At 37.0% G+C, this 27,086-nt stretch overlaps 1 protein-coding gene across 2 annotated transcripts in view; it reads right to left on the bottom strand.

The window, feature by feature from the left end:
• TRIM33 (tripartite motif containing 33) overlaps positions 1-27,086 on the bottom strand; it is a 117,644-nt gene that overhangs the window by 43,148 nt on the left and 47,410 nt on the right. For both annotated transcript variants that reach the window (XM_082685012.1, XM_082685011.1), the window contains exons 2-4: positions 22,916-23,034; positions 22,371-22,515; positions 22,077-22,209 (exon numbers count right to left, since the gene is read on the bottom strand). In XM_082685012.1, the coding sequence (XP_082541138.1) occupies positions 22,077-22,209; positions 22,371-22,515; positions 22,916-23,034 (397 nt within the window). The remainder of the gene's footprint in view (positions 1-22,076; positions 22,210-22,370; positions 22,516-22,915; positions 23,035-27,086) is intronic.

Raw genomic sequence — 27,086 nt, 5'->3', positions numbered from 1 at the left:
TTGAGAACCATGTTTTCAGATGCTGTGCTAAGTATCTTACATGGATTCTCTCATTTAATCTTTAGAAAAATTTATTGATATATGTACTATTACTATCTGCAGAGTAACAGCTGGATAATTTGGACAACCCTGTGTGTTAGTTCTTCAGAGAAATATATAATAATAATAATAATATTTATCCTACAGAACCTGTTCCAAGAGTTAAATTGGTCAAAACACATGAAGCACTTAATAAGCAATAGTACTTTGCTTACTGGAGCATAGTAAGGGGCTAAAATTAATTGTCACTGCTACTTTTTGCAGTAATTTTAAATGATTTGCATTAAGACAATATAAAGCTTCAAACCTTCAACAACAAAAAGCTCACCATACACAAAGACCTAATGCTTTTAAGAAAATTTTAAAATGAGGCTATGTTCCTTATTTAAAGCTCTGTATGATAATAACAATATGATGATAATAATAATAAATAATAATAAAATGATAATAAGCCCTAAGAGTTCAGGAAGAGTTGCAGAGAGTAGAAAGTCTAAAAAACAATTAGAACCTAAAAGCGTAGAAATTTCGAGAAAGCCTGGGAAAGACATAAGGATTCTCACATAAACAGAATAGGGAATAAAAGCCAACTTTAAATCTCAAAGGGCACACAGTGACATCAGTTGACATTTCAATTTCGTATGACTTCAGTAGTACAACAGGCTATTACTTTCTAATGCTATATTCAAATTCACCAATATTTTCTTCTATAATGTCTAATCTGTTAATCCCATCCAAAATAAAACAGGGAAAAAAATGGGGGGTGGAGGGAGCAATGTGGTGGAGAGACAGAAGAATAGTGAGTCTGGGGACAACTGTAATGACACTAATATATGTATAACTGGCTTCCCCAAATGGGAAGGTAGAAGAAGAAAAAGAAATATTGAAGAAATTATAATAATGGAGTACTTTTCCAAATCTGATGAAAAATATAACCCTACAGATATAAAAACCTCAACATCCTCCAAACACAAGAAACATTAAGAAAATTATTCTAAGGCATATTGTTTCCAAACCATATGAAGACCAAAAAAAAAAAAAAAAAAAAAGAAAAGATAAAACCTTTAAAGTAGCTAGAAGGAAAAAAAGAGACATTATATACAGACCAATAAAGACAGAACAGACAGGGCGCATGGGTGGCTCGTGGGTTAAGTGTCTGCCTCTTGATTTCGGCTCAGGTCATGAGACTGAGCCCTTGGTCGGGTTCTGCTGGAATGAGCGTGGAGCCTGCTTAAAATTCTCTCTCTCCCCATCCTCCCCACTCCCGCCCCCTCCCTGCTCGTGCACACTCAACCTCTCACATAAACAAACAAACAATAAACCTAAAGAAGGTAAAAAGAATTAAGATGAATACACAAAATAATGTGGGGAAAATACAATTTAGTGGGAATCAACAACCCAAAAGTTGTTTTTTTTAAAAGCTAATATTGACAAATCTATAAAAGACTGATTAAGAAAAACATAGAAGACACAAATAACTAATATCAGGGATTAAAAAGAGGTCACCATCATACAGCTCTTAAGACATTAAAAAGGTATTAATTTAAAGATATTAATAAAACCTTGTATTAAGAAATTTGAAAATCTAAAATAGAAATCTGAGAATCTAGGTAAAATGGACAAACTTATAGAAAAATGTAATGCTACAAAACTGAATAAGAAGATATAGAAAACCAGAGTTTATAGTTAAAAAATAAATATAACCAAAGAATTCCTAGCCAAAATGGGGTTCTTGACTGGCTGGCTTAGTCAGGTGGTAGAGCATGTAACTCTTGATCTCAGGGTTGTGTGTTCAAGCCCCATCTTGGGTGTGGAACCAATTTAAAATTAAAAAAATGAATAATAATAAGAAGAAGAATTTTTTAAAAATTCCTGCCCAAAATACATATCCTAGAGAAACATATGTACATGTATCCCTAGAGATGTAAAGAAATCTTATTTTTTTAATAGTAGCCAAAAGTAGAAACAACCCACTACTGTCAATAAAACAATGGATAAAGGATGCCTGGGTGGCTCAGTCACTATAGCATATTACTCCTGATCTTGGGGTTATGAGTTCAAGCCCTGCAGTGGATGCAGCGATTACTTAACAATAAAAACTTTCAAAAATAAGTAAAAATAAAGCAATGGATAAACTATATATAGCCAAGAGGTTCCCAAACTTTCTTGAATCATGATGCCATTTAGTGTCTCAGTAATTTTTTTCACAGAACTAAAAGAAATATCTAACACTTCCATTTATCAAGTGGTAAGGTCAAAAAATAAACCAAAACCCTGATTTGCTAGATATTTTAGTCATTCCTTACACTGTACTTTTAGATATATATGATACTGTCTTGTGATTTTAAAACTTGTAAGTATGCAGTCATTAGTGACAGGCAATGAATTCTTCTATTTGCCAGGAAGTATTCAAAGAGTAGGGATATCACAGTAAACAAAACAAAATAGGGTCTTTTTCTTCCTTTCCTTACATTCTAATTAAGGAGAAAAAAAAAAATTAAGTAGAGTTACATGATAGAGAAGACACAAGTAGCAAAAAATTCTAGATCAGAAACCCAGAAAAGGGTTCCTGATGAGTTTGCACCGAGATCTCAAATAACAGAACCAGCCATGCAGAAATCACAGATGAATCATAAAATGAGAGGCATGTCTACATTGCTGCAAAGGAAAATGACCAACCAACAGAGTTTTTATTCTTATAATAATTCAGCAATTACCATTTTGACCAACACACAGCTCAACGAACCTGTCCCTCTACTAAATAACTGATTACTCTGAATGCTTCTTTCTCAAATCTTCTCTCCTGATATTCCTGTCATTCAAGCTAACTGTTAGCCACACCCAATTCTCTTTCTAGTCATAAGCAATCATTCTGCTAGGTAGGTGAATCTGAGACTTACAAGTTCCTCAGATAATCTGACAGGCACACAAACTAGAATACTAAAATCAATAACTTTTTTTCAGCAAAATCAAAAGGAATTAACTCTATTTTGGAGTTACTCACTGAACTGAACTACAACTGAACCATACACTCAATCTCAAGACTCATATAGACTCAAGACAGAAAGGACAGTCAGTTGTTTTTATTATTGTATAGTCATCATTCAGCATGGCCTTCAAACATCTACTAAACAAAAGAGCTGAATGAATACTAAGTATTGAAACAAGCTGCTTTTTCTAACAATCAATGTACCAGATGAAAACAAAATACTTGGGGGCACCTGAGTAGCTCAGTTGGTTAAATGTCCAACAACTGAGCTCAGGCCTTGACCTCAGGGTTGTGAGTTCAAGCCCCTCACTGGGCTCCACACTAGGCATGGAGCCTACTACAAAGAAGTTAAGAAAGAGGAGAGGAGAGGAGAGGAGAGGAGAGGAGAGGAGAGGAGAGGAGAGGAGAGGAGAGGAGAGGAAGCAAGCAAACAACACACTTAGAAAATCTTGATTTGTCACCATACTTCTGAATCTAGTTCCCTAGAAAACTGATGCTACATATGAATTTATATGTCATTTTTACTGGCAATTTGTGGATTTTATCTGAAAGGCATCTGTAACTTTGCAAGAGTCTACAGAAAAAAAAATGAGTTTGGCAAACGTTCTTCCTAAGTAGAGGTTATCAACCTTCACTGAATAACAACCAGCGATTTACCAGTATTTGTAAAATACTGTAAACAAATTTTGATACCTGACTGTAATGTAAAATTCTTATCTAACGTGTCTGGAGTAGGACTAAGGTATCAGCATTTTTTTTTAAAGCTCTCTAGGTAGCTCTACATCTAGGATTGAAAAGAAAAATATCTGCTCTAAAGCTTATTAATCTATCTATCCACCCATATATCCATTTAACACTATAAAAGTCTAATACAAGAAAAGTTACTTCTCAGGAAAGTATTTTAGAGAAATTTCACTTACATAGGTCCATTTAAGTGACTTCCATTATAAACTATCTTGCTCTTTAACAAAAATGTCTGACATTATATTTTAAGTACACTCTCTTACACCATAATGATCCTAAAAATCTATAAACACCCAACTATACACAAAACTTCAATCAGGGATAAAAAAACATTAAGGTAGGGGCGCCTGGGTGGCTCAGTGTGTTAAAGCCTCTACCTTCGGCTCAGGCCATGATCCCAGGGTCCTGGGATCAAGCCCTGCATCAGGCTCTCTGCTCAGTGGGGAGTCTGCTTCCTCCTCTCTCTTTCTGCCTACTTGTGATCTCTGTCAAATAAATAAATAAAATCTTAAAAAAAAAAAAAAATGAAGGTAGAACAAAGGTGCCATCCACTCTCAGCCGTGAAGAATAAGTTGTACCAGGCTATCCCTGCCACGAGAACTATGAAGTAAGACAGAAATATGTGATAACTGTATTTAGTCATTAGACTACACGCTGAGAAATTCTGCAATCCTTCAGAGAGCCCCACCGCTATCCTGCCTCTCTGTCTATAGATAATTTGGTGACAGCTGGCACAGAGAACTGGAGACCAGAGCTGAGAAGTCTCTTTGAGCTGAGGAGGCCATGGTAAAAGTCTGGGACTACTGAACAGCCAGAATCCATGAACAGGGCACTAAAATCGAGGTAGCTATGCAGGGTGAGGATGGGATGTGGGGGAAATGGAGGGAAAGAAAGACACAGAATCAATGAATTCCTCAGAATTCCTCAGCCAGTATCTGGGCTATATATGCACAGCACAAGATTACGCAAGGCTTAACAGAGAGCAGCTGCTATGAAGTTGACGGTAGAATAGAGAAACTAGAGGCCAAACAGTTCCAGGAGACAGAGTTCTAGCTGAGCTAGTGGAGGAAAAGAACTTATCCACTTCCCCAGACATCTACCTGAGAAACCAGAAAGGTCACACCTTAAAAGAAAAAACTATACTTGGGGGCGCCTAGGTGGCTCAGTGGGTTAAGCCTCTACCTTCAGCCTAGGTCATGATCTCAGGGTCTTGGGATTGAGCCCCCGAGAGAGAATCCAAAGCAGGCTCCACGCTAACTAAGCACAGAGCCTAGTGTGGGGCTGATCTCACAGCCCTGAGATCATGACCTGAGCCAAGATACCCAGATGCCCCAAAGACAGCTATTTTTTTTTTTTAAAGAAAGCACTATAATGTTAAATTTAAAGGGCATGTATGAATAAATGATACGGCTTAGTATAAAGGAATAAGGGTTTGATAAACTGAATTATCCTTTTGTAAGTTTACCGTATTCATAATGCAGGAAATAGTACAAGACTTTTAAGAAGGCCTTAAGTTAAACTGCATATCATTAGCCCTAGAGCAATCATTAAAAATAACAGAACTGGGGTGCCTGGATGGCTCAGATGGTTGGCCATCTGCCTTCACCTCAAGTCATATCTCCAGGGTCCTGGGATTGAGCCCCAGTCAGGTTCTCTGCTCAGTGGGGAGTCTGCTTCTCCCTTCCCCTACACTCCCACTCATACTCACTCATGTGTTCTCTCAAATAAAATCTTTTAAAAAAAATAATAGAATTAGAGCTTAAAAAGCTAAAAGTGAATGTAAAAATCAAATACCAAAAACGGTTTTATTAAGTTGAAACATGGCAGGGATAAAAAAACCACAGAAAAGAAAAATAAAAACAAAACTAAATGGTAAGCTTAAACCATATCAATAATTACCTTAAATGTAATAGGATTAGGGTGCCTGGATGGCTCAGTCAGTTAAGCATCTCAGGTCAGTCAGTCAAACACCTTTAGCTCAGGTCATGATCTCAGGGTCCTGGGATCAAGCCCCACATTGGGCTCCCTGCTCAGTGGGAAATCTACTGCATCGGGCTCTCTGCTCAGGAAGGAGCCTGCTTCCCCACTCTCTCTGCCCGCCTCTCTGCCTACTTGTGAACTCTATCAAACAAATAAATAAAATGTTTAAAAAAAAAGGGGGGGGGCACCTGGGTGGCTCAGTGGGTTAAGCCTCTGCCTTCGGCTCAGGTCATGATCCCAGGGTCCTGGGATCGAGCCCCGCATCGGGCTTTCTGCTCTGCAGGTAGCCTGCTTCCTCCTCTCTCTCTGCCTGCCTCTCTGCCTACTTGTGATCTTTGTCAGATAAATAAAGAAAAAATCTTTTAAAAAAAAAAAAAAAAGGCTAGGACCTCCATGGGGCACCTAACTGGCTCAGGAAGAAGAGTATGTGACTCTTGATCTCAGAGTTTTAAGTTCAAACCCCACACTGGGTGTAGAAATTACTTACATATTAAAAAGAAAAACAAGGGCCTCTAATTAAGAAGCAGAACAAGCAGCCCTCAACTATTTAAAAAATTAAAAACTGACTTCTGTGAAAATACACACATATAAATGACAACTCCTATACGTAGGCAGGCCTGTCAACTCTTTTTTTCCTATATCTAAATTAATAAGTATCTGTTGAGTAGACGAAATGTCTAAATGTGTGTCAAATACTGTTCTAGGCTCTTGGGACACAGTGAACAAAACAGACACCCATCTTCATGAAGCTTATATTCTAATGAGAGGAACACAAAAAATTAGTTGTAAGTTACAGAACATGTTTAGAAAGTGGTAAGTGCAATAAAAAAAAAAACAAAAACCTAAAACAGGACAGGATTGGGGTAAAGGGACAAATTGCAATTTTAAATACAGTGATCCGAGTAGATCACTGACAGTTACATTAAGCAGATTTGATGGATAAATGGAAGTTCGCTATGCAAATAAGTAGACCAGTTCTCCCAGGTAGAGAAAACAGGGAGGCAACATTATCTCTGCCATGTTTTAGAAACAACAGAAGCCAGACTGAGTGGGGAGAGGAGCAGTAGATGAAATACAAGCATACATGCCACTATAAGGAATCTTTTACTCTGACAAAAGTGGAGAGCCACTGCAAGGTTTTGAGCAGGGAGTGACTATGACATGAGACTGTTCTAGTAGTTAAGAATAAACTGAAGGAGGGCAACATTACAAGTACTAGGATGACTGAGGAGATAACTGTAGTCATCCAGGCCAGAAATGATGGTGTCTGAGACCAGCCTAGTAGAAACGGAGCTAACAGCAATGAGATAGTAAGAAATTTTGAGATTCAGGGATAGATATTGAAGAGGGAGCCAAAAAGATGTTCGGATAAGTTTGGAGTTTGGTTATGAGAAAACAGTGGAATCAAGGACAGTGCCAAGATTTCTGGCTTATGCAATGGAAAAAATGCAACTGCCACAAACTGGGATAGGGCAAGGATGCCAGTAAAAAAAGATCTGGAGTAAGTGATCAGTTCTATTTTGGATATATTATATTTGAGAAAGTTGACACTCAAGAAGAGATGTTATAGTTTATAGAATAGACAAATCTGAAAGTTCAGGAGAGAGTACTGAGCTAGAAATAGAAATCTGGACATCATCAGCATATGGATGGTATTTAAAGCCATAAATCTGTAACTGCAGATAATGAAGTAATGCCTGGCACATCCAACATTAAGAGATGAAGGAAAATGAGCAAATGAAACTGAAAAGTAACCAGTGTAGTAGGAGGAAAACTGAAAGAATGTGGTCTCTTGGTAGCCAAATAAATGACATGTATTAAGGGAATGATCAACTATGTCAAATGTTGCAGATGTGTTAAGTATTAAGATGATGACCAAGCAATGACCTCTAGATTTAGTAATGCAATGGTTACTGGTGACCTTGAAAAGAAAAATGTTGGTAAAACGTTGATAGAGAGAAGGGGACAGGAGAAATTAGGAGACCATGATTATAAGCAATCCTTTCAAAATATTTTGCTGCAAAGAGGAATGGGGAGAGCTCCCCACAGGGAAAGTGAATTAAAGTTTTACATTTTCTTCTATTTTTTAAAGATGTAAGAAAAAATAGCAGAATATTAAAATCCCAGAGTGGGGGCACCTGGGTGGCTCAATGGGTTAAGCCTCTGCCTTCTGCTCAGGTCATGATCTCAGGGTCCTGGGATCAAGCCCCACATCAGGCTCTCTGCTCGGCAAATAAATAAATAAATAAAGTCTTTAAAAAAAAAAACAATAAAGTAAAATACTAGAGGGAATATTGCTAGAGTGAAAAACTGACATCAGCAGAGAAAGCCAAACTGCTGAAGCAATTTCCTTGGCTGTAGGAGATGAGATGGAATCTCTACGTGTGTAAGCAGAGAAACTGGCTTCATAGAAGAAGAAAATTCAACTAAGATAACAGAGAAATGAAAAATGTGGGTACAACTGCTTCAAAGACAAGATGTGATGGAGTACGTCTGCAGAAGCTCTCTTTGTATTGTTTCAGTTTTCTCAATGAAGTAGGAAGCACTGCCAATATCTGGGGGTGATGATGGATGATGGAATGTTGAAAGAAAACAGAATTAATACATAGTATGACAGCCAGGTAACATTAAGAGTCTATTTGAGGTAAGTGGTCATGAACTGAGAATAAGACCAGTTGGTGTCGTGGGTTTTTTCCTCCCATGATGCTCAGCTGCATAAGCAAAGCATGATGGAAGGGAAGTTTAATCAAGACTGTGGTTTAACCTAGAGACCTCAACCAAGTAGGATACAAGAGTCAAGGGAGGGAGTAAAAATGATTAGCCTGAAGTTAAACTGGAAAAGGATTAAGTGAGAACATAAAGGAATGAGGTAAAGTGAAAAAAATAGTACTATCAATGGATTAAAATAAAAGTCACTGGAAATCTGACATTAAGCAGAATGGGACAGAATAATGAGATGTGGTCACAGAGAAGAATACATGAAACTGAATATAATTACTGGAAATGCCAAGGTCTAGCGTACAATCATGGATGTGACTGACAATGTAAAGGACACAAATTTTAGAAAGGAGTTCAAAGAACAAAGACTAGAATATCTGAAGAGTCAAATATGCATATATTAAAACTGCCAGGAATTAAGACAAGAGTAGTATCTATATAGATGACCTCTGAGTTAGAAACTGTTTAGGGATGAGTCAAATGACCCATGGGTTTTTATATGACAGCACCAAATGAGGAATAGCAATGATGACATAAGATTAAAATTTAGATTTTAGGGAGGAAGGAAGAAAGAATGTTCTATAGCTATATACCTCAAGGTCCAGTGATACATGAAATATCAAAGTAAAAATAGCCACCAGTTAAGAGGGCTGCAGGGGAAGCAATGTCCTCAAGCTCTGTTTCCACTACAGCAGAGAAAGCACAGAAAAGATCTAAAAAGAGATTGAGAATAAAGAGATGCTGGTGATGACAAACCATTAATCCCAGAGAACACAGTGGCAAGAGAGATATACCTGTCATATGCACAGCCTTATGGGAATTAAATTATGCCAGATGAGGGGAAACCTGGGAATGCGGGGCTTTTTTTAGGAGACTAACAGGGATAAAGAACATGATGATGTTATTTCTAGTAAGTTTATTTTTTTTAAAGATTTTATTTACTTATTTGATAGAGAGAGCACAAGTAGGCAGAGAGGCAGGCAGAGAGAGATGGGGAAGCAGGCTCTCTGCTAAGCAGGAAGCGCAATGAGGGACTAGATCCCAGGACCCTGAGATCATGACCTGAGCCGAAGGCAGAGGCTTAGCTCTCTGAGCCACCCAGGCGCCCAGTCCTATTAAGTTGAAAACAAATAATGATGGAGAGGTACAAATGGTGGTGAAGAAGGGTGGGTCTGGGGCTTCCTCTTATAATCTGTTAATGGAGAAGAAAAAAATTTTTAAAGATTTTATTTATCTGACAGAGAGAAACGGATCACAAGTAGGCAGAGAGGCAGGCAGAGAGACAGGGAGAAGCAGGCTCCCCGCAGAGCGGAGTCCGATGCAGGGCTCAATCCCATGACCCTGAGACCATGACCTGAGCTGAAGGCAGAGGCTTAGCCCACTGAGCCACCCAGGCGCCCCAACACCAACTATTTTAATGATAAAATTAGATTGGGCATGATAGAAGTAGGGGAGATGGTAATATAAATGTTGATTTTTTTAGGCCTGCCTAAAATAATCTCTCTCTCTCTGTTCAATAAATAAATAGAATCTTTAAAAAATAGTTGGTGTTTACATTATTTTAATATCTCAAATTTAGTATCCCCAAAACCTGACTACCAATTCCCTAAAAACACCTAACAAACACAGTAGTCTTCTCCACTTCAGTAAATTCAATCCTATCCTTCTACTTACTCTTAGTAACCTGAAAGCCAAAACTCTAGGTGTTAGTTTTGCCCCTCCAACTCATACATCAGCAGACCCATACATCACAATTTCAGGTATTAAATCCAAATTCCAAGCATTCGTAGAACTTGATTACATCTTATTATCTCCAATATTAGCACTGTAGTCTACACCACCCCTATCTTGTCTAAATTACTGAAAACAGCCTAACTAATCTCCTAATTCTATCTTTGTGCCCCTTTACTCTCTCTTCACTACAGATAGCAAGATCATTTGAAGACAATAATCAGTCACTACTGATTATTCTGCTACTCGAGGCTTGAGTGTCTTACTCAGACTAAAAGCCAGCATTCTTAAAATGGCCTACAAAGCACTCAGTAAGTTGGCCCTCTCTGCCTCTCTAACCTCACCCGATACCAGTCTTCCCCTTGTTCATTCCATTCAGACATGTAGCTCCTTAAGGAAGTCAAGTATGCTAAGATCTCTGGCCCTTGCCAGTTGCTTTCTCTATCTGAAACATGCTCCCTGGCTTGCCAAGTTTAAGCAGGGTTGCTCCCATTCTTCCTTCAGTCTCTACTCAAGGTCTACCTCATCATGGAAACCTTTTGAAACTATCCTATTTAAAATAAAAACACTCACATCCACATACCTTGTCCTAACTTCCCAGCTTTTATTTTTCTCTGTAACAATCAGCATCTGATATATTTACTACTTGCTTGACTCTTATGAAAAATTAGGTCCTTATGGACAAGGAGTTTAATTTGCTCAATGAAATATACCATGCATAGCACTCAGCACGCATGCAATTATTTGCTGAATAAATGAGTAAGTAAATATTGGCCAGTGATAAACCAACTTCTTTTCTTTATAGAATTTTTTTTTAATTAATGAATGCCCTCTGTTTTCTTTTAATTTTCAATTTACCAATCCCTAATGAATCTCATGTTCCAACTGATAAGTCAAAAATCTGTCAATATTATTTTTCAAATGATCTAACAATAACAAATTTATTAGAAGTGGTTCCATTTTTAAATTTTTTTTCCTGGAGATATCCTCAGTCTTAATGCTTCAGTTAAACTAGCTACTGTAGAGTTGTTTCCCAGAATGACATTCACAATTCATCATTTACTCTCTGGCTGACTGACATTTTTGTGGATCACATTCTCTAATAGTGCTCCAGAAAGAGGTGCATGGGAGGCAGTTTCTGAGTCCTTGCATGCTGAAAAATGTCTACATCTTACTTTCACATTAATAATTTAGCTACAGAAGGGGCACCAGGCTGGCTCAGTCAGTGGAGTGACTCCTGATCTTGGGGTTATGAATTTGAGCCCCACGTTGGGGGTAGATTACTTAAAAAAATTTTTTTAAATCTTGAAAAAATACTAACAATTTAGCTATAGAAATCTAGCTATTAGCTACAGATATCTATTGAAAATCTTTCCCTCTCAGCCCCCAACTTCTTAAATCACTGTTCCATCTTCTGTCTCCTGGTATTGCTATTTTTAAGGATCCTATTTAGACTCCCATTTCATTACATGTTGCCTACTTTGGAAATTTTGCTGATCTTCATTTTAATCCATAGCATACAGTCATTTTATGGTGAGATATACTTTTTTATAGATTTTTTTAAATCAAATAATAGGTCTTTTCAGATGGCAACTCTAGGTTCTTAGGAGAGTTTCTTGGATTACTTATTTGATCACTTCTTTTTCTATAATTTGTATTGCTGGCCCTTGGTATCTTGTCATTTTCTTATCTGTCCTTTCTCTTTTTGCTCTATTTTCTAACTAGAGTTTAGGAGACTAATTTATCTACAAAACCTATTAATTTTTTATTTCAGCTATCATGCTTCTAAGAACTCTTTCTTAATGATTTCTTTATCAAAGATTCTATCCTTACTTTGTGACTAATAGCTTATCATATTTTTAAGGATGTCAAAATTTTGTTTGATTTTACATTTCCTTTTGTTCCTATATTATCTTATGTCCTTCATGGCCCTCTTATTCAGTGTTTCAGTCTCTTTCATGTGGGTGGCTGTGTCAATCAGAAATGTGTACAGCTGCAGTGACTAATAAAGACACATGTAATAAGACCAGATGTAGCTAATGGTGCTAGCTGAACAACATCAAAGCGACAGTCTCTGAGATGATCTTGGCTTTACCTTCATGAACATATAATGGTGTCACAGTACCAGGCATTACATCCTAATTCAAGGAAGGAAAAAGATGGAAAAAAGCCGATAACAGCAACATTTGTCCCTTTTAAAAATCACAAACTAAGCAGAATTCCATTTACATTTTATGGGCATAAACCTGGGGTCAGATGCCAGAAATGCTGAGAAAGGAAATATTTAGCTTTTCCAGTCTCTACATGTGAAGCAGACAAGAGTGGGAAGAGTTAAGAATTCTCAACATAGCCCACAATGTACGGCATATGGTACATGAGGGTGGCTCTATTCAAGTGTCAGATGATCCTTTCATCCATTGACACTGAAATACATTTTTTTAAAAAATTGCTTAGAGTCATGTGTGAGAACAGAACTATGAACTGATAGGCTTCACGTAAGGCAATCTTCTTAATTAGAAATGAACCCCAAATGTCAACATTTAGAGGACTCTTCTGATCACTTTCTCCAGAGAATGAAAAGACCTCTCTAATTCCAGAGAGGAGGATAGCAAGGAATAATTAAAAACAAAACAAAACAAAAAAACAGTCACCACTGGCAATGTGGAAGCAAGTCAGGGAAAGCAAAGAGCCCACAATTTAATGCAGACTTCATTTAACCTCCCCAACGTCAGCCATTTACCTCATCCCCACTCTCCATCTAGACCTGTATCACCAAAGAGAGTAAGCCCAAATTCTATGATACCTATCATCTCTAAATCCTGATCTATAGGTGTCTAGGAATTAAATCACATAGCTTCCTTTATATATCTCCTTTGCTGGCCCTTGGGTTGTTATTCATTCAACCTACTAGGTCAATTATCATCAGATCCACCATATACTCAGTCCATTGCCCAGCTTTTGAAAAATTCACTAAAATATCCCTTGGTGTCTATTCTCTCATTTTCTTTTTTTTTTTAAGTCTATACTTATTTTATTCATTAACTGCAAACAGAATTATAGAGGGAAGTGAGATAACCCCATGGTAGAGCTAGAAACCATGTAATGTTCAAAATTGTACAAAATTTCATAAAGTTCTATAGTTGTTTTCTTTTTGAGAACTTCCAAGGCAATAAAGATTAAAGACATTAGCACCAAAGACTTCAATACAATGTTTGTAAAAAGAGAGAAAAAAGAAAATACAGGTCACAATGTTAGTACTAATAGCTAAACTGATACTGAGTACTTACTATGCTAAGCACTTTACAGGTAAAATTCTCATTCAATCCCTATAGCCAGCTTCTAAAGTTGGTATTACACTTTCTGCATTTAAAAGATGCACAGAGGCACCTGGTAGTTGAGTAATTAAGTGTCCGACTCTTGATTTTTGACTCAGATCATGATCTCAGATCATGAGCTCGAGCTCCAGAGTCTGTTTAAGATTCTCTCTATCTTTCTGCCCTCTCCCCTATACTTGGGTGCATGCTCTCTCCCACTCTTAAAAAAAACAATATATATATATAAAATATATATATATATGTATATTACATATAATATATATATGTGTATATGTATACATATATATATGTTTTAAGAGTGGGAGAGAGCATGCACCCAAGTATACATATATGTATATTGGTGTATCTATATACAAAAGTGTGTATATATACGTGTGTGTGTATATATATATGTATACATATATATAAATGGCGTGCCTGGGTGCCCCAATTGGTTAAGCACCCCACTCATTTTGGCTCAGGTCATAATCTCAGCGTTATAAGACTGAGCCCCACATGAGGCTCCATGTTCATCAAGGAGTCGTTTGGGTTTCTCTCCCTTTGCCCATACCCTCACTCAAGTGCACATTTGCTCTCTCTAAAATAAATCTTTTTATTAAAAAAGATACACAGGCATACATACATCAGAGTTCATCTTTATCACTAGAATATGAAGCAATTATTTTTCAAACAGGGTAGAGAGGACCCAAAACTACAATTACAGACTGTATGAGTCAATAATGATTATGGAATGAGATTAAATCTTTTTGATAAACTAAAGATTCCATGTAAGAATCTAAGTACAACAAAACCGAACTAAGAAAGAATAAAGATATAAGAGAGCTCTGAGAATTAGAAAAATTTTAAAGAACAGAATAAGTGACTTTAAGAACTGCATCACTCAAATACTCAAATCTATGGCCAGGCTAATAAGGTAAGAGAAAATAAACTCAACTGTATAACATTATAAACAAGAGATAGAACCAGAGATTTTTGTAAAATCTTAAAATGGTATTTAATTCTAACTGAATATTTTTAAAATTTCTAATGAATAGGTAATTTTCTAAGAAACTATAAATTATCACAATCACATAACTGACTCAAGAGGAGATGGGAAACCTGACTTGATCAATAAACATACAGAAAATTGAGACCCCTAAAGAATCAGTCGTAAAAGACCTTAAAGTCCAGGTAGGGAAAACGAGTGGGAAAGATGAAGCAAAACTGTTGGTGACTAGTTTTAGGGGTAAATAATTCTTTTTTTTTTTTTTAAGATTTTATTTATTTATTTAACAGACAGAGATCACAAGTAGGCAGACAGAGAGGGGGAACCAGGATCCCTGCTGAGCAGAGAGCCCGATGCGGGGCTTGATCCTCAGGACCCTGAGATCATGACCTGAGCCGAAGGCAGAGGCTTAACCCACTGAGCCACCCAGGTGCCCCTTGAGAAGATTTTTTTTGGATAACTATTTCTGACAGATAAGGAACGCGTTTTATAAGTTAAGAAAAAGCATTTGTAAAGGCAGAGAGTTTAAAACAGGATTTGCTACTGTTAAGAGCACAAGTAGGAGTTAACAAACTGTGTAATAATGAGTTACACCTTAACAAATAGGAGTTGGGGTTTTGTCTCAGTTATTAGGAGTACTGAAATGTACTACCTGATAAAAGTACTTTATCTGGCACTTTGGCCTACATGCTAAAGATAGGGTATATAGTGGGAGCTTTAGGTCACCCAGAACAAGCTCAACCTCAGGAGGGGCTAAAGATAAGTCAGTCACACTGAGAGTGAAATCTGTTCTATATGACAAAGCTCCAATTTTTATAAATTTTATAAACTTACATCACAAATTTTATATTTATAATTCTAGACACCCAGGATCAGACGAGCCCCCTTGGTTGGCAATATTCCATGTATACTGTAACATATCATTGTTGGGAAGAGTTAATTATGTCCACGATTCCACTGAGAGAAGACAACCGGAACCTCCACACTTGGAACACTCCTAGACTTTGCACCATACATCTTTCCTTAAATGATTTTAATCTGTATCCCTACACTATCCTTTCGGTATAACAACTTCCAGTGAGTTCAAGCAAATTACCGAACCTGACAGTAGCCTCAGGAAATCCTCAATTTACAACAGGTGTCAGAAGGGTGGTTTGGCGGGCACCTGGGTGGCTCAGCTGTTTAAATGTCCAACTGCTGAGTTCAGCTAAGGTCATGATCTCAGGGTTGCTGAGATAGTTGCGTTGGGCTCCGTGCTGAGCATGGAACCTGCTTGGTATTGTCTCTCTCTCTCTCTCTTCTGCCCTTCCCCCGGTGCATGCACACACTTGCGTGTGCTCTCTCTCTAAAAAAAAGTGGTTTGGGTGCTCCTCAAATTCCGCACTTGGGTGTCAAAAGTGAGGGGGCACTTGTGCATTATTCTCTAACTTCATAGTTGGTATCAGAAATGGGAGTCATTAGAATGATCCTTACTCACTGAAATATGAGGTTTGGGAAGAGGAAGGATGAGAAAACAGGGGTTTATGAACCTTTGATTCTTGGATGACTACCTAGTCATTCATGGTCTAAAATTAGAGCTAAAGTTCCTAGAGGTAAGTTATCAGTAAAATTTAGAAACATAGACCCAACTCCCTAAAACTGACTCCGTGGAAAAAAAGGAAATGCAAACCAGTAAGAAACAAGTTAGTTATACAATCATTTGGTTATTGATTCTGCAGCAGCTAAAATGAACAGTGTGTTGGGACAGATACTGACATTGGGCAAAGCTTAGGCTTCAGCTAGTCTGAACTATGGCCACTTCTAGCCTCAGGGTCACTCCAAAGGGAAAAAGTACTCTGGGAAAACAGAGAGTACCTCAATGACCTCTGGTCACAGAATGTAGTCCAACTGAGGAAAAGACAAAATCAAGAAACTAGTAAAATCAAAGAGTACAGTCCAAAGGAATGTCTCATTTTGTAGATCAATGTTTCTGGAAGGAAAACCTATACTAAAATACTGTGAGAATGACTATCTGGAAGCAGTACCATTGATTCTGAATGATGCAAAACAGAAGAGATCAAAGTTTGAGCTGATGCAGGACACACAACTCAGTAGTGAACAACCAAAGATGGCTATCCATAATTCAGACTCACAGGAGGTCATTCCCAAGTGGATAACTAACCTAGTAGACTAGATAAATGATCCCATAAAATTTGCTGACCCTGAAATACAGGAAAAGGACTGTACTCCTATAAATGTGGAGATTCCCCAAACATTTCTTATGCTAGGCATATTGGATTAGCATTATGAAAAATAGAATATTCACCTACTGAGTATGATTCTTACTGAGGTTATAGTAAACACTGTGATTAAGGGGGACTCTTTCACATGGGCACCCCATGTAACCTTACTGCCACAATATTTAGCAACAACCTAAAAACCCCTTATCAGATCTATTTTCTCAGGTTCCCAATATGCGCCTTAAAGATGCTAAGAAAACTAGAGAAATTTTCTTGAGAAAAAAGGAAAAAATAAATGGGAGAGTCAAGGGATTTAACACAGCAAGATAAAAATCTTCAGATGGCTATTAAAAAATGGGATGAATAAAGCAGATATTGATGAGGCTGGAACAAAGATCTTGATGTAGCATGACTAGAGGTCGTCTGGTGGACCAATGAAAGTTTTTGCTGCTCCCCAACATTAAAGGGCCCTAAACAGCTCTGCTGTATTTACCCCCATTTTAGAGAAATTTTAAAAGCCAGAGGATAAAGAAGACAGTGAAAAAACCAGACCCGGAATTACCAGGAGTAACTATCCTATAAATTTTTTTTTTAAGATTTATTTATTTATTTGACAGACAAATAACAAGGAGGCAGAGAGGCAAGGCAGAGAGGGAGAAGGAAGCAGGCTCCCTGCTGAGCAGAGAGCCTGATGTGGGGCTCGATCCCAGAATCCTGGGATCATGACCCGAGCTGAAGGCAGAAGCTTTAATCCACTGAGCCACCCAGGTGCCCCTATCCTATAAATTAATCAAATTGAAGACTGAAGGAGAAGCAAGGGTCTTCTGGTTCAACCCACTGGAGAATCCAGTTAATATGCATTTGTGTGGGTGACATAGCCAGGGAGTGGATAAGAGATATTTCAGGCACTCCTTAACATGAGAGCCCACTGCACTATAATTCTAAAATGTTAGAAGTCCTAATGAGGAGCTACAGATAGACTGGGAGAAGCAATAGTTAAGAGGATTAAGGCAAAAATTTGGATGAAAGTTGGAATGTCAGAACAGACTTTCTGTGAAGTGGTTACATCTCCTTCACGTGACTATCTTATTGGAATGGATGTTATATCTGACTGGTATTGTAAAACAGAAGGCATATAAATTCATCTAAAGGCCAGTCTTGATTAGACATGCTAAAACAGGAACCAATGAAACTGAGCCCACAAAACTTAATTTGAGACAGTATATGATACCTGGTGATAGATTACCACTCTAATGATAAATTATAATAAGCCAGAGTCTGGTAACAATGAATTCTCTAAACAATAACAATGTATATGTAGCCTGTGGAAAAAAATGGATGGCTCATCAAGCCTAACAGTAGACTATAAAGCTAGAATAAAGTAGAGCCCGTGTAACATCAGTAGTCCCTGATATGATTTCAATAGTAGAAAAAAATATATAGCAGGCTAAAAGAGAATGATACTCAGTAAATGATCCTGTGTATGTTTTTCTCTTTTCCGCCTCAATCCCCCCCCAAAAAAGCCAATAGCAATTTTCCTTCACATGGAAAGATCCCAATTTACGTTTACTATACTGCCGAAGGGTTACTTAAATTCTTCAGCTTACTGGTACACAGCGGTTAGAAGTGATACACATCTTGATGATACCATGACAATACCACAAACTAAAGATAAAGACTTAAATATAAGAAGGACATATATAACCAAAAGAAGCTGTTAATAAATCCACCAGGTCCAAGGACCTGCCCAAACTGGTAAAATTCTTAGGAATAATCTAGTCAGGTGCAAACCTTGACATTCCACAGGTCAAGAAAAATAAATTGTTTTTGCCACCTATCCCTAAAATTAAATAAGAAGCCGAACGTTTGGTGGTATATTTGAATTCTGAAGGACACATATTCCACATCTGGGAATATCAACAGCACCAATCAACACAGCTATCCAAAAGAAGGCTGTATTTGAATGTGATCCTGAACAAAGGTAGGCCATGTTTCAAATGCAAAAACTAATTTATCACCCCATGCTCTTGGGCCCCTACAATACACAGTTGGACATGATTTGGGGACTGTCAACAACACATATTTATGTGGACTAGGGCTTATGGCAAAGCCAGTGAATGCCACTAAGCAGGAACAATTGAGATTTTGGACCAGAAAATTTCTGGATACCATGTTAAAATATATACCACTTGAGAGAAAATTAGTAATTTGCTATTGGGCATTGAGGCTGACTCTATGACTGAAGGACAGGATATAAGTCTGCAACATGAAACACACAACATATTGGGCAACAGAGGAACAGTCTAGTAAGGAAGGCTGTGACTAGGGCTCCTGGGTGGCTCTGTCGGTTAAGCATCTGCCTTCAGCTCAGGTCATGATCTCAGGGTCCTAGGATCAAGGATCCTAGGATCACCCTACAACTGGCTCCCTGCTAGAAAGGAAGTCTGCTTCTCTCTCTCCCTCTGCTGCTTGCCCTGCTTGTGTTGTCTCTCTCTCAACTAACTAACTAACTAAATAAATAAAAGGAAAAAAGGAAGGCAGGCAGGCAGTGCCCAGAAGAGTATAAAACAGAAATGGGTTTGTTCAGTAACATATGACCAGCAGGATGCTAAGAGTTATTTATTGTATTTATGAGCAAATAGCCTCTTTTCTCCCCAATGATAACTTTAAAACCACTCAAGGAGTTGCTGAATCCTAGAATCATATGGGCAGTACCCTATGATCAGCTCCCTGAGAACCAAAAAACAGCTGCCTGGCTGTCAACTACACTTCAAAACTGAACAAACTAATAAATTTAAATTTAAAAGAGAGAGGGGACACAAAATGGTTTATGGATAACAGTTCCAAGGTGAACAGATAGCACCCTGTTCAGAAAGCTCTAAATTGGAGATGGTAATAACAAATCATACTGATGAGCTGAACTGCTTGCTGTTTTCCCATTAGGGTTTTTATTAAACTCTGCAGTTGATGTCAGAAATGAAGGTAGTCTGTGGGCTGTTTCCTAACTTTGTACAGATGATAAAGAGAAAAGATTAGTATGACTCAATAATGTATGCTATATTAAACACCCAAAACTTTAGCGATGGGGTAACCACTGAAAGGTGTTTTAAAAGGGGGGGAAGGGGTGAGGAGGGACTCTATTTTAGCAAAATGATCCTGCCAGCAACATGGACAGAATGAATTTGACAAGGTAAAACTCAGAGGAGGGAGATCAACTCTAAGTGTGTTGTAGTAATAGGAACCAAGGGTTTTAAAGTGCAATGGCAGGGACACCTGGGTGGCTTAGTCAGTTAAGTGTTCAACTCTTGATTTCAACTCAGGTTATGATCTCAGGGTCATGAGATCAAGTCCCATCTGGGGCTCTGTACTGGGCTGGGCATGGAATTTGCTTGAGATTCTCTCTCCCACTCTCCCTCTCATTCATTTCTGAATGAATGAGTGAATGAATGAATGAATGAATGAGTGAATGAATGAATAAAATAGTGCATTGACATGAGTTCTATAAGAGTCTATCCTGGAAAAAATATAGGGTGAGCTAAAGAAAAGGGAGAAAACATTGAAGAGATGATTAGGACCTGAAACTAAGTGGCAAAGGAAAGTTAAACTGTGAGGGAAGGACAAGTGAAATGATTCTTTCATGGGGAAAAGGATGCCATCTTCCTTCTCTTTTTGCTTCTTACCAACAATTTAAAAAGTGTAAGTAACCCAAGTGCTCAAATATCTGACTGACTGCAGCTGTGAGAATGATAATCTAATGTCTTAACTGAGATTTTTACAAAACAATCAATGGTAAAATTTGGCCCTAAGGTGAAGGCATCTACAAGATTAGTCACTTCAAGTGAAACACCAGCCAACTTGCAGGTAAGACGAAACATTTGGGAACAAATTAAGGTTACAAAAGTTTAAAGTAGCAATTCTAAATAAATGTTCTATAGAACAGTAAAAAAGAACAAAGATCATTACTTTCATGTGATCAAGTCTGAGAGACTCCATACACTGTGTCTGCATCTATATACCATATGGAAAACAATGAACATGCAGGCTTAGTATAGATCCAACCGCCTGTGTTCAAACCCAGGCTCTGCTACCTATGGTGAGACTGTACAGATTACTAAAGCTTTCTGTAAGTAGGCTCCCTCACCTTTAAACAGTCATGATACCAATACTAACACTTCATGGATAGTTGGGTGTGAATTAAACAAACATGCAGCACAAACTAAGTGCCTCACACAAACTAAGAAAGCATAATTGTCAGCTATTAGGACTAATGTATTCCCTCTTTAAGAGGATGCTAACAAATTCCAATGAACTTAAAGGAATTAAAAGCACTAAGACATCCTACAGTTACGAAACACATTTAAATGTGGTTAATACAACTTAACCTACTCTTTTCTGGCAAGAGATTCATAAAACCTATTTCCATCAAATCAGCAGAAGTACTGTAACAACACTTTAGAAAAGGCTGGACTATGGGTAAGCAAGACGATCTTTTAAACTACATACAATTTAATAGAAACTGGAAAATTTTCTGGAGGACTGTTATACTCCTAACTAGAAATTTTAGTACATTTCCAGAAGAATTCAAACGTAATAGACTCATTATAAGTGAACAGTATTGAATTCTGAGGACATAATAGGGTTGAAATAGAAAGCTATGTATTTAAAAATTAGTAACTATGCTTGCTTAGACACACAGTTTGCAGAAAAACAAGGGGTTTATATCTAACATGAAATCAGTATAGTTATACTTTGATGTTAAAATGTGTATCAGCCATTCTTGCTGGAATATTACCTTTTTATTTTTTTTATTTTATTTTTTTAAAAGATTTTATTTATTTATTTGACAAAGAGAGATCACAAGTAGGCAAAGACGCAGAGAGAGAGAGAGAGAGGGAAGCAGGCTCCCTGCTGAGCAGAGAGCCCGATGCGGGACTCGATCTCAGGATCCTGAGATCATGACCTGAGCCGAAGGCAGCGGCTTAACCCACTGAGCCACCCAGGCACCCCTGGAATATTACCTTTTTAGATTATAGCCTAGGGCCTAAATACCATAGTATACTTGAAAAAAAGCTTATCTAAGCCAGAAGCACAGCAAATAAATAATACAACCTCTTTCTTAAAAACCCAAATGTAATGATACATATTTTTAACAAATATTCATAAGATAATCATATATGAATGTGGAAACCATTAAATAATTCATTGAAAATATATCTTGCCTTAAGAAATTTATAAAATTAAGAAAATGCTAACAAACAAAATTATGGATTAAGTAATAATAATTAATTTTACAAAACATTTTAATAAGATTTCTTGTTAAGCAATTATGACTTCTGTACCTATGTTCTTTGTGTTCCAATAGCTGACAGTCTCTACATGTCAATCTATCACATGTTTCACAGAAAAGCTTCAATTGTTCTTGTTTGTGTACAGGGCAGAAAACAGGGCGCTGACCAGACGCTCCAACAGATTCTGCAGTAAAATAAAACATATATTTTTAAACTAAAAATTTTTATCTAACTTTCTAAATTCTTATTAATATTGATATCCAAAGCATATGAAGAATAAATAGAAATACTGTGAGGTAAGAGAGATTAATAGTATATTAATCAACAAAACTGCTTCTGTCTTACCTGAGACATCTTCTTTCTTCCTGATCAAGTGATCTTTAGTGAATTTTACTCTTTGATGTGCTTCAATACATGTCTTACATAGCCACTCTCCACATTCTACACAAAAGCCAACTGCACTTGCATTGTCTTCACAACTAGTACATACCTAAAAGAGAAAATAAATACTAATCTACATCAAATTTACACAATATAAATCCACAAAATAAAAACTGACCTGCTCTCAAATATACTAAATGACTAGAATAAAATTAGTTTGTTATCCATTTATCTTCAATAAAATCCTATTCCTTCCATATCAAACATTCAAGTGAGTAAAAATCTAAGTCTTGAGAACACAAAAACTTACAGAAGATTTAAATTCTTAAGTACTTTTCATCTCATTTAATTAGTTATGAGAGTACAGAATAAATAGCCTTTATTTTCAATTGGAAAAATAGAACTATACCTGAACTACCTTATTATCATGTAACTATTCAAACATATTTTTCTTATTATTTACATTTTAATACCAAGATAAGAATTTAAAGAAAAATTGAGAAGCATACCTGTTCTGACTTCTCATCAGAACTGCTAGGAGCTTCAGATGTATCTTTCACAAAATAATTATCCACAAGGTCTATCTGTCTGCATTCCTGGCGGCATACTGGGCACCGTATTACACCAACTACAACACAGAACAAAAATATTAAAAAATATTCCTTGGAAAAAAATAAGGAAATTGTGCATGATGCCCATATGAAGACCAAAGAAATGAACATTAAGAGCTGAGTAAAATAATCCAGTGAGTCACTCCATTGGAGGAAAATGATACGCTATTTAGAAAGAGAAAACAAACAAGTGTTTATATATAAAAAAAAATTTACTTATTTATTATACTCTACAAGTGCTTTATTACAATGTGTTAGTCAAATAATAGCTCCCAAAGATTTTCAGATCTTAATCATTGGAACTTGTCAGTGTCACTTTATAGAGCAAAGGTGACTTTGCAGATACAATTAAATTAAGGCTCTTCAGATGAGAATATGCTATCCTGAATTATTTGATGGGCCCTAAATATCATCTTGTAAGAGGGAGACAGAGAAGACTGGGCTACCGAAAAGGAGAAGGGGTTAAGAATGGAAGCAGAGATTGGAGTCCTATGGTTTGGGAATGAAGCAATAAACTAAGAAATACAAGTGGCCACTATAACTTGAAAAAGATAAGAAAATGGGATTTTCTCCTCACAGCCTCTAGAAGGAACCAGACCTGACTATACTTTGACTTTAGCAGACATCGTGATTGTAACCCAGTAAAACTGACAATAGCAAGAGATTAAAATGTGCTTTATTTTAAGCCACCCAGTTAATGGCAATTTTGTTACAGCAGCAATAAAAATACACAATCTATCACCTAATAAATTCTGATTTGGTTTAGAACTACTTGAATTCACTTTCATGTGGGAAGAAAGATCCTATGTGCCTGAACCTCCTAGTGATCTAGCTACCTATAAGAAGAAATAAACCTATGGAAGTTAAAAACTAAAAAATAGCAACAGTCAACACAGCAAACTAGTATGTCAGCCATGAAACTGAGGATATAGCATAAATGATATAATCCTTACTTTCAAGAAAGAGTTCAAGATTAGTATGTAATTTTTTGATAGTTTATACCACTTAAAATTATAGGAAGCACCATACATAGATATAAACAGAATCCCCAAGAGTTTTAAGTATACAAATTATAGAAGCTGCAACAGAAAGCAGAAACTTAAATACAATATCATTCTGAAAGTAGGAATATCAGGGGGCACCTGGGTAGTTCAGTCCACTGGGCATCCAACTTTTGATTTCCACTCAGGTCATGATCTCAGGTCATGAGGTTGAACCCTGTACTAGCTCCATGCCAAGCATGGAACCTGCTTGAGATTCTCTCTCCCTCTCCCTCTGCCCCACTCCCCCACTCTCTCCCCTGCTCATGTGCACACACTCTCTAAATAAGTTAATTAAAGTAGGACTATCAGTCTCCCAATAGATATATACACTGTTTTTTTGTGTGTGTGCTTTTTAAAAAATTAACATATAGGGATGCCTGGGTGGCTCAGTTGGTTAAGCAGCTGCCTTCGGCTCAGGTCATGATCCCAGTGTCCTGGGATCAAGTCCCACATCAGGCTCCTTGCTCCTCAGGGAGCCTGCTTCTCCCTCTGACTCTGCCTTCCACTCTGTCTGCCTGTGCTCGCTCTCCCTCGCTCTCTCTGACAAATAAATAAAATCTTAAAAAAAAAAAAATAATTAACATATAATGTATTATTTGTTTCGGGGGTACTGGTCTGTGATTCAACAGTCTTACACAATTCACAGTACTCACCACAGCACAAACCCTCCCAAATTATATATACACTGTTAAAATAAACTCAAAGCTATATATTTGAAAACAAAACATAGTTTTTATAATACAAAGTACATACAAAGATGATGCTTAAAGGAAATGCATAAAAATAAATTTTCAAATCAAAGGAAGAAACAGTATGGGAAAGAAAAGGAGGAAAAGATATATAAATATTTTCATATTTTAGATGGCATTGAGTTACTAACCTTTCAAGAAACACAGAGTATAATAAAACTCCAAAGGAAATAATTATAATTATAGGAATAAAACTATGGGAGCAACTAACTTCTTACAATAAATTAAGTAAGCTTTCACTGAACAGATCACACTTAAACATGGTCTTGAAAAATTAACATTCATTTACTAGTGTGCAGGAAAGTTTGCTGACCTCAGTTCTTCAAATCCTGTACATTCCTAAGGAAGGCCTATCTCCAATACCCTTGAATGGCTCCTGTGACATGACCTCTAACTCTTGGAATATTCAACCTGATAAGACAGTTTTTGTATGCCTGTGGCCTTGGGCCATGCTGTATTTGGCTACACCAAATGGTAAGGGTGGGTGGCTAGAGTCTCAGGATGTGTTGTGAGTTCTATAGAGAGCGCACCTCTTTATAAACATTTCCCAATAAAAACCTAGATGTGGAGGTTTAGGTAATCTTTCCTGGTTGGCAATATTCCTGCATATTGTCAGACATAGTAACTTGAAAACTAAGCATCCCCTGTGCAACTCCATTGAAAAGAGACCTCTGGAAGCTTGCACCCTATTATCTCCTGAGCTTCATACCAAGCACCTTTGCTAATTTTAATCTATTTCTTCTCTCCTTCTAATAAAATGCAACCATGAGAGTAACAGTTTTTCTGAATCAATCCTGCCAATCACTGAGCCTGAGGGTGACTCCAAACTCAACTAGAAAAGGAAGAAACAGTAGGCAAACCAAGAATATCAAGTGCAAAGTTCACAAATGAAAAAAAAAGTTATAAAAGGTAGAAGAATGTCCACATATACATACGTAAAATATTGAGGAAGTTCAGAAATTTGCAGCATCTCAATAAAGGAATATTTTTGTTGAGCAATAAACAACATTATCAAGTGACCATTATAGCTGTGTAAATAATAATTTGATGCAAGTCTTTGTTTTTTGAACCTAGTAAACCGGGTTCAATTCACGCAGACATCACAGTTATGACAACAAAAATTCATCCATATCTAATTATCATACTAAATATATTAAGGAATCTGGAGATAAAAACATCCAAGAATATTAAGGCAAAGGAAGAAGCAATGCACACAAATCAGTATACATGAAATTTTAAGAAATGTAGAAGCAAAATAACACAAACACTGTAGAAGAAACCCAACCCAAAGTAGACAAGGAGTGGAAAGGTACATCTCAGAGAAAGATTCTTACTTTCCATAAAGACTTTCAGACAAGCTTGGAATTCAGAAATTTGAGGCATGAAAAGAAGTTCCAATGAGAGGGAATAAATTCAAGTCTATAGATATCAGCAAATCCTATTCCTTGGCTGACTTAAACCTGACAGATTACCCAGCAGCCAAAGTATCTCACCACCAAAACAAAAAGAGCTGAAGCTTCTTCAGGGATCTTTTTGCTATCTATTTCTGTATTTAGTCAATAAATTTAAAACTTATATAAATATTTGCTTTGAAAATAAGAGCCATTTTCCATTTGAGTTTATGAGTAAGTATACCCTTATAATTAGTATAGATCAGATGACTGTGCTCCGGATTCAGTCACTGAATGCTGGTTGTCATGGTGAGTTTGGATCATTATTCAAAACTAAAACCCAAACTCCAAAGCCAAAGCCAAAGACTTCAAAAATTTATATGTACAATGTTGAGGGGGTTAAAGGGACAAACTGACCAGCTTTATGTATAATATCCCTAGAATGTATTTCATTACTTCAAATTTCAAGAGACTCATTTCAGGCCTATTAGATTATTTTTAAATGCCAATTTACTAAAATGCATAATTATGGGGGAAGTAGGGGTGGACTCTTTTTATAAGGCCAAAAGTCTACAAACTAGTTTATCTTCACAGTGTTAAGTGAAATTTAGTTTCCATAAGTTGACTGATGTGGACTTCCATTCAAGAACGATGACTAAGCAAATACGGAAAGACCACCTGAAACAGCTAAACACAGAAATAACTAAAATATAAAAAATTAAAATGTACTTTGAAAAATATATAACTGAGTCCCCAACTTAAAAGGCAAAACTGAAGTTCCAGAAACAAAAGGGAACTCAAAGCTCAAGTGGCCCAGTATCAGCTGATATGGGGTTAGTTGTAAGTACCACTACTGGGAACAGGAAAAAAAAGACAAAGGTTAAAA

This window comes from Mustela nivalis (assembly GCF_964662115.1).
Source record: "Mustela nivalis genome assembly, chromosome: 10".
In the NCBI taxonomy this organism is placed as follows: Eukaryota; Metazoa; Chordata; class Mammalia; order Carnivora; family Mustelidae; genus Mustela; species Mustela nivalis.
Note: the sequence above shows the minus strand (reverse complement) of the source record. Positions and strands in the feature narration are given on the sequence as shown.